At 36.7% G+C, this 8,872-nt stretch overlaps 1 protein-coding gene and 1 long non-coding RNA gene across 2 annotated transcripts; both read left to right on the top strand.

Annotated features, from left to right (window-relative positions):
* Positions 1-204: 204 nt before the first annotated feature.
* Positions 205-1,983, top strand: LOC129294088 (uncharacterized). The gene is made up of 2 exons (XR_008589294.1): positions 205-382; positions 1,776-1,983. It is a non-coding gene; the product is annotated as an uncharacterized LOC129294088 (long non-coding RNA).
* A 3,311-nt stretch (positions 1,984-5,294) lies between these two features.
* On the top strand, positions 5,295-8,307 carry LOC129294105 (transcription factor SPEECHLESS-like). Its single transcript, XM_054932237.1, has 3 exons — positions 5,295-6,041; positions 6,352-6,888; positions 7,850-8,307. The coding sequence occupies exons 1-3, from the start codon at positions 5,658-5,660 to the stop codon at positions 7,913-7,915; spliced, it is 987 nt and encodes a 328-aa protein (XP_054788212.1). The 5' UTR covers positions 5,295-5,657; the 3' UTR covers positions 7,916-8,307.
* Positions 8,308-8,872: the final 565 nt, after the last annotated feature.

Here is an 8,872-nt window from a genome sequence, read left to right as displayed (position 1 = left end):
AATCATCCCACTATATGCTGACATTATGAGAATGAATGAAACAAAGTAATATGAGGAAAATCACACAAAACAACTTGTCAATGCCAATGATTTGAAGAGAGACAATGTTTGAGGGTTAAAAAAAAACAAAAAAAGAGGGAAATAAAGAAAGAAAACAGACAAGGTCATCGGATGGAAAGATCAGAATTACAAACATTCCGCGGCTAAGCGTGGGGCTAATCCTAAAGTCTCATTTCGCAAAACGGGAAGCATGAATTCATATCTCTCACTTGTCGCTATCACCCAAGACTCCGACATGCATCGTTCGATCTTTATATTTTGTTGGTATTCGTAGGAAGCCCCAACGATGGCATTCAAATCAAAACTACTATGGTGCGCCAAGGTACATCCTTTACGCCCTCTCGCACTCCCTCGTTTAAATTTATGCGTTGATGCCTGTTCCGTTCCTTTTGATGTAAAAGCATGCTCCCACACCTTTTCTTGAAAGAGAGACGTCAAACCCATCCTTGTCCCCATCAGCCATTACATAACTCACCAAACTCTTCCAAAAACTCCCGTCAAATGGGTTACCGTCGACACGTCAGAAATGCCACGCACTCTTTCTGTTCGATAAAAGGCTTCAGAGACAATATCAACCAATAAATGCTCCATTCTCAACTGATTTTGGTACCTCCATCCCTGCAAATCTGAAATGCCATAGAACTGGCATATATTAAATCTTGTATACTGAAAAATTCAAACAAATCATGTACTTTTTAAAGATGAAAACATTTATTTACTGGGAAAGTTATAAGATAATTCTTTGCGCTCAAGTTTAGAGGGATGAAAAAGAGCAGTCTTAAGTTTGTAATATCCCGACAAGCGCATGAAGGGAATTTAATCAAATGGTATGGACGGGTGCACCGAATATAGGCACGTAGGACAGGGGATGGAGACGTGACATCAGAGATGGGGTATGGAAATCTAACAGAGAATCAAGCATGTGGGACACAATTACCAACAAGCCTCAAGGATCGCTTCACCGGCGCAAGGGGCGACGGACAAATAGGAGGTGAGAGAGAAAGGGAAAGAAGATGACAGGTTTAGGTGAAAAGAGTAGTAATGTCTTGCTCATACATTTCGTGGGTGGGCATTCAATGTGCTTTCAGATTGAGAAATGAATGAAGTTTTCTCTGAGCGGGACCCGCCCTATTCATTTCTTTCTTAATTTCATGTTTTTAAATTTTGTCTCACACAGCTTTGTAAATGATCCGGACAATTTATGCTTATATGCTCAAATTTAACAAGTTATGCCTAAAAAATATGCTACCTAGCTACGTTATCTAGACATGCAAAGCTATCAAAATTTAAATCCTTGAGCGTGGATTAGCTACCAGATACTGCTGTCAGTGTCCATTTTCAATCTCGGAGACCGATCTAGGGTGTTGTTCTACTGAAAACCTTACCTGGAATCGTCTTAAAATAGAAACCAATAGATATACCAAACCTAGATTTAACCTATAACTTCAATCATAAATTGTCTTCAATATGTAGACATGGGCTTACCAACTTTACATATCGCAGAATGTTTGCCTGTACCTATACCATTATTTGTCCGCTTAGCAAGAGTCACATGTATGTCATAACAGTAAGTTCTGTATTCTGGCTAGCTAGCTGTGTTTCCCATGGACATCACTACTCGCTACATATCCTGTCAACTACCTTCAATCATCACTTGTCTGCGAGAACCGAGAATGAAATGAAATAGATATGGTTTTCACATTGTACTATTGCAGATCCAGGAAACCTAATTATCCCATCATGTTGGCACAGAAGAACAAAGCAGGGCAACCTCTGCAAGTCTGGGAAAGGAAGATTTAAAAGTGAACGGTATTTAGGACACAAACGACAAACCGCCGTAGCCAAAAACTAATTTAAGCATCAGCTTTTGGGTTGTACAGTGGAAGTCATGATTAAGGTACTGTTCCCCATACTGCTTGTTAACTGTTATGCGTGTGTGAGAATCTGAAACAGCTTGAATCTTTGAAACTACCAGAGTACACGCTGCGGCATGCATGGTTGCATTACACGGTGTAAGAAAAGTAAGATGCTATGATTATTATGCATGTCACACTATTCAAGACCTAGTAAATACGGTGGCAGCATGCAATATTCTGCCTCTTGATAAATAATAATGATATATTGGCTTAAATTGAAACCCCAGTTTGATTTGGGAGAGAAGAAAAGGTGGGGTGGTCGTTCAGAGTGGTAAATGTGAAAATTGATGTATGATGCCAAAGAAATGGACGCATTTGGAGGGAAATAAATGTGAAAAAACCAAAAAATTATGGATTGAATATGAATTAAATGAAACGCACTCCCATGCTGAAACAGGCAATTACTGCTCCCCCATTTGTTACTTACCAGGAGTGGCCAACCCTGCCATGGTGAGCCCTCCTTCCTCGTTCAGAGAGAGAGAGAGAGAGAGAAGAGAACCACATTGTCATCTTGTGCATATCATTGTAGACACGGAGATGCCGTGCTTGCTCATTGATAGCCTAACTTCATAACAACAACCATTAATTATACGAATGTGAAACTTTAAAGAAACGAGAACAAGTTGCCGATCAGTTTCGCCTTCTTACTAGTCACCATTGCTACTCTCTGCAACTTTGTCCTCCTCCCACCCTCCCTCATTTATTTCTTTCATCCATCTATCGACAAACACACTGATTTTTTTTGTCCTTTCTAGTAGGAGCAATGTCCATCTTCCTAATTTTGGATAATAAGTTACTTACCATGCTAATTGAGATTCTAGCAATGTCTTAGCAGATAGGAGCTTTATTTTTTTTTTTTTCCTGGGATATTGGGAATTTGTTACCGCCTTCTGAATATTATCGTGGCATCCTACTCGAATTTGCTATCCACTTAAGTCTAAGTTGCTGTTGCAATTTAGCGTTTGCGTAATTAAAAACTCCCTTTTTTTAGTTTCTTTGTCACAATCTCAAGATGCATTTAACTGAGAGACAGTTCAAATTCTTGAGATCAGTTGAATTTTCTATTATTTTAAACAAGGTATATATCCTTACCGTATACTGTATAAAAAGTGCTCGTATAATTTTGGGAGTTATACTTTAAATATACTTGTGGCGAACACATGCGTCAACTCATGTTTGATAAGAAAACCTGATCAGCAAATAAATTTGATATAATTTTGGAAGGTAGAAGATTAAAGGGGAAAAAGGACCGGGAGGGTCGGAGGGTATTTGGCCCCCAAGAATGTTGGGACAAGTATGTAGAGTTCGTGAACAGAAACTAGCAGCCAACACATAGTAAGACACAGTCCAAAATTTATACATACGAGTGCCGTGACTGGGTGGGAATTGTATAGTGAGATTTCGTTCAGAACATTCTCCACTTTTGGCTTTGCAGCAATAACGGTTTTTCCCGTAAAATCAACCACCTCCATGCCGGCTTCATTTGTTCTTTTTCCCCATAAAGAAGGTAACCTATAGCTTCTCTTTAAAATGGTTCCACTGCCATCTCTGCCCCCGTCTATCTATCAATCTCATCCGATCTCTTTCCTCTGAACTACTTGCCCATTTATTATAATATATATATATATATATATATTGATATGAAACTAAATATTATTCCACTTTACTCTTCAATTATGACACTCCAATTTATAAATATTACCCTCTGAACTACTCCCTTTATCCCAAATTATAAAACACTTTTGAAGAATTTTCTTTATCCGAAAATATAAGACGTTTTGGATAAATTAAGGTTTCATTAAATGTATCAATTTTAATATTATCCGTTTTTTCTTTATAATTAATTCTTGTCCCTTCTCTTTTCAATATATTAGATGATGGGTATTTTTAAAAGTTTATATTTTTATTTTAAAAAGATAAGGTTGTTAAGTGTATTTAATGAGGTTTATTAGTATATGAGATTTTGTCTAAAAATATCTTATAATGTAGGATAGAGGGAATACTTGTTTTTAGTCGTTTGGAGTCCTGAAAACTTTTTTGTATATTATATAATAACCACAAAGCAGATTTCTTGAAGACGTTATTATATCTCTAAGCTTAATTAAACACTTTTCATCGCCAACAAAAATGTAGTAAACTTTAACGTCTTTTTTTTTTGGGAGAGTTACACTTAAGTCTCACATAAGGAATTAATTATTATAAAGTTTATTGATAATTGAACTAAATTGCATTGATAACTGATTGTATTATCAATACAGTTTAATTTAGTTGTCAATGGACCTTACAATAATTAATTTTTTTAAGTAGGACTTCAATATAATTGTTCCTTTTTTTTAAATTTGTCTATAATTATCCCCTCTTTTTTAAAAAAAAAAATTTGGCCTTTGATGTCATGGACATGTATAAGGGTTTAGGGGTTTGAACTTTGACGTTGCATAAGATTTCACGTAAACAATTATTATTCAAGAACCATTATCAGGCTGCTCATTGCTCACAATATTGACGACGAAAATGAACAGATACAAAGCACTAACTGTCAGCTTATCTTGTTCAAATTAAAAGTTTCATAAATTACTCCCTCTGTCTTTATATATAAAATAATTTTAATTGAATTATATAAATTAAATTAATAAAAGTTGATATCTAATTAAAAGCATATTAATATTTTAATTTTTTCTTTAATTATGATAAATAAAAAAATAATTTTTTTAAAGTAAATTAATGAGAGTATTTATATTTTTCTCTTTTTAATTTAATAAAAGTATAATAATATATTCATTAAAAAATATATTAATAATTTTTTATATTTAAAAATAAAAAAAGTTTTAAAAACTTTTTATACATAAGGATAAAGAAAGTTTGCTTAAAAGTTCTTCAAATTCAATGAAATTAAGAAGTATATCCATCTATCCCTATTGATAAATTAATAATATAAGGTACATTCAATTTTAAATGTCTCAGTGATCATCTCATCTAAATTTTAAAAAATTTTGCTGATAGCATTAATGAACGAGTGCAGAGGCATTTATGAAAAATGGCATCTCATCTATATATATATGTTCCTAAAAGAACACACTCATTCATTGGTTAGATTCATATACACTAGTATCTCTTCGAGTGGCAGCGGTTGTATAACGAACTAAATATACGTAAAGCTTCATTAGCATCAATCATTATGTTCCTCTATATCTTTATTAACATTACTAGCTAGCTAGTTCTATATAAATAAAACCCTTTTCTTTTCCCCTCTACTTCTCTCTGCCTCCTCTCTCTCTCTCTCTCTCTCTCTCTCTCTGTGAGTAACGGCTCTGATTTCTTTGGTTCCAGTTATTAGTACTGCCGCAGAAGTCTGATACTGCCTCTGTTCTGCCCTGCCTTCAGTTTGGGTTTCTGTGCACTACTCCTACCTGATTCCCGTGAGATCCTTTTGCTTCTAGCCGTTTACAAAACCCATGTTTTCAATAATTAGACCCAACGGCATACATGCAAAAGGCTCTTATTCTTGATAGCGATCGTTTAGTCTCTATCACATCATCATCATCTTCCCTCTCTTCTTTCCTGGATTTTTACAATCCCCCTCCTCCATCCTCATCCTTCTCCTCGCTCCTGTCCCAGTCCTTTTCTTGCTCCAAAAAGTCCAAAGTTTCCCGTCTCCTCTCTTTAAGTAAAGGCTAGCGTAAAATGGATGACAGTTTTTCTGATATTCTTGAAGACAAGGAATTTGGTGGAGATGACCTCTTTGCCATTTTGGAGAGACTTGAGGACTTCGCTGACTTTCCTCCCGTTGATGAAGCTGTTGTTAGCACTAAGGAGAAAGAGGAAACTTCAAGGTTCGTTTCACAAAAATCAACTTCAAGTGCTCTACAAGAATCTGAAGAAACTGAGCTTGAAGCTTCACCCAAAAGCAAGAGACAGAAGCTCGTACCGACCACTTCTTTGGAGGATCCAAACCCAGACGGCCAACAAAGGATATCTCACATCACTGTTGAGCGCAACCGAAGAAAGCAAATGAACGAGCACTTGTCCGTCTTAAGGTCACTTATGCCAAACTTCTATGTCAAACGTGTAAGTCATGTTTAATTTTATCTCTTAAGAAATTAGTAGTAAAGCACAATAGAACACTAGTATATTCACGATATACAGTTTACTTGATACGTACATGTACAGATGTACTAGCGCTAAGCCGTGAAGAAGATTAACTTGTCTCTTTGCCATCACTAAAAAATAATTATCATGTTTAAAAATCAAAATATATCCATTGTGCGTGCAGTCTTGACTTGTTAATACTATTCAAAAACTACTTAAAGTAAGAGTCGATTAAATATGAAAAGTATTTTATCCATCCTGGCTTATTCGTTGGAAATGGTTTGCTTAGGGTGACCAAGCATCGATTATTGGAGGAGTGGTTGATTACATAAACGAGTTGCAGCTGATTCTACAGTCCCTAGAAGCCAAGAAGCAAAGAAAAGTATACAGTGAAGTGCTGAGCCCTAGGCTAGTCTCAAGTCCAAGGCCTTTAGCCCTTAGTCCTAGAAAGCCCCCTTTAAGCCCTAGGCTAAGCTTGCCCATTAGTCCGAGGACTCCACAACCAGGTAGTCCTTACAAGCCCAGGTTGCAGCAAGGTTACCTTTCTCCAACCATCTCCCACTCTCTCGAGCCATCTCCTACCTCTTCTGCTGCTTCTTCCTCCATTAACGATAACATCAACGAGCTTGTGGCCAACTCCAAGTCTGCTATGGCCGATGTGGAGGTCAAGTTTTCTGGGCCGCACGTTCTTTTGAAAACAGTGTCTCCGCCTATTCCAGGTCAAGCTTTGAAGATCATATCAGCGCTTGAAGACCTGTCTCTTGAAATCCTTCATGTCAGCATCAGCACTACTGATGAAACCATGCTAAACTCATTCACTATTAAGGTACCAATATACTATAACCCGTTCGCATTTTCTACTTAGTTTCTAGTTCTTAATCATTAATATTTAAAAAAAAAAGGACTTTTCTGCTGTAAAGGCTAAAGCAATTGATACAATAAAAAGTTACTTCTATTGTTATGTGAGGCAATGCCAGGTAGTTTCGCTTGCAAGCGTGAAGAGAGGTAGAAGGAAATGACTAGGTTAATTAAATATGGAAAGAAATACCGGAATGCCGGATATGAAAAACGATATCCCTAACTTCACTCTTTTCATCACATGTATGAAGTGAAAGTTCTTCTCTGGTTACATATGCGTGGATTTTTTTTTTCTATATGCAATGAGTGTATTAATCTTCCAGATAAAAAAAAAATCCTGTTTTTTGTCCATGGATATGCAACCTGTATAGTTCTTGTCGCACGAGTAACCTTATGTCGTGCTTTCATCTAACTTCCTTAAACCCTTCTCTTTTACCGGGATGGATTTCAAGTTCTTAATGACAACTACCTCAAGAAAATTTACCAGATGTTGTAAAGTTTGCTCTTTGGAAGGAAACCTTTGAAAACTAAGCAACTACGTCACAATAGTGATCCGTGTTAACCCGAGAGTATATGGTAACTCAAAACTTTACTGCTGACTATAGTTACTGGAGTAGAAGAATTGTGGGAACTCCTTTTTCTGTTCTGGTCTGGGTGGCCAAGTGGCCGGTTGGCTAGCAGACACAGTGTGCAGCATTTACCTCGATAAATGAGATGCTAGCTGTAGCGAAACATTCAGGCAGCATTTCTTTCATTTAAGTGTCTGGGATAGCAAGGAGATACATGGCATCCCGCAGGCATTTGTCCTGAACTTATTGAAAAATTGAAAATAATAATAATAAATTGTTATATATTCTGTTCTGTCGCTTTGTTTAAAAAATGATTAATCTTGATTGGATGTGCTGTTAATAGTTTGATTTTCTGAATAGATTGGAATTGAATGCCAACTCAGTGCGGAAGAACTCGCTCTACAAATCCAGCAAACATTCTGCTGATGAGTCTACCCATACGAGCTAGTGGTGTGCAGACTTAACTACAGATTGATGCGTTACTCTCTTTTCTCCCTTGATCTATCTCTTACCGTGTCGCAACTTGCACGTGACTACGTAGGGAACGTGAATTACCCACTAATTAGTGGCTTCTCTTTTTATATTAACTGCTGTTTCAAGTGTAATTGGTCATGAATCATATAATTAGGATCTTTTAGAGTTTTTTAGTATAAAGTTCTTCTAGAGTTTGGGGGGGGTGACTAACACCGACTGCAAAGATGAATCCGGTTCTCTGGTTTTTCGATCTCTCCAAGCTCTATAAAGATTTTATAATAAAAAAACTTTGAGAAAGCATACTTGTGTGATTCTGATGTGACTGACCAATTTCAAGTTTCAATCTTGTACACTTGAATTCCAATGCCATCTCTTAAATTGAAGCCTATGGTGACTGCGCCATGTTGAAAGAACTTGCATTGCATAAGATCTGGTTATTTGTCGAATTAATGTGCTCTTTCTAGGCATTTATTTAGTAGCAGCATCAATATAGTTATTGCTGCCCCTGCTAGTCTAGGCTTGCAGTGCTAGAGCTGGAATTGGATGACCTAGAGGGACTGCTGTGTTAAAAAATTTTTTAAAAAACAAGGGGAAAACATCATTTGTTTGCCTGCCCACTTTTCATCTGGGCAATAACTTGATGATTACTAAAAGTGAAACCAAGCAAGCACCAGAATCAGACAATTATTTGCACTTGAAATAACAAAGGCCAATTGCAGGGTAGTAGATATAGGCCAATCAATTCAATCATGAGGTTTGGTCCCTAAAATTTACGAACATGCATAAACAATCCACTGCTTAAGAGTTGAAAGTAGTACTGGGCAAATGAGTTACGGATCAATCCGCACGAGTTGACATTTTTTGCGGTGTTGGGTTGGGCCAACCTGCCAGATAAAACGGGCTGAAAAA

This window comes from Prosopis cineraria, unplaced genomic scaffold (genome assembly GCF_029017545.1).
Source record: "Prosopis cineraria cultivar Desert tree isolate PC_DT_omini unplaced genomic scaffold, ASM2901754v1 PC15, whole genome shotgun sequence".
Classification (NCBI taxonomy): Eukaryota; Viridiplantae; Streptophyta; class Magnoliopsida; order Fabales; family Fabaceae; genus Prosopis; species Prosopis cineraria.
The sequence above is the reverse complement of the archived record's forward strand: the minus strand, read 5'-3'. Positions and strand labels throughout refer to the sequence as shown.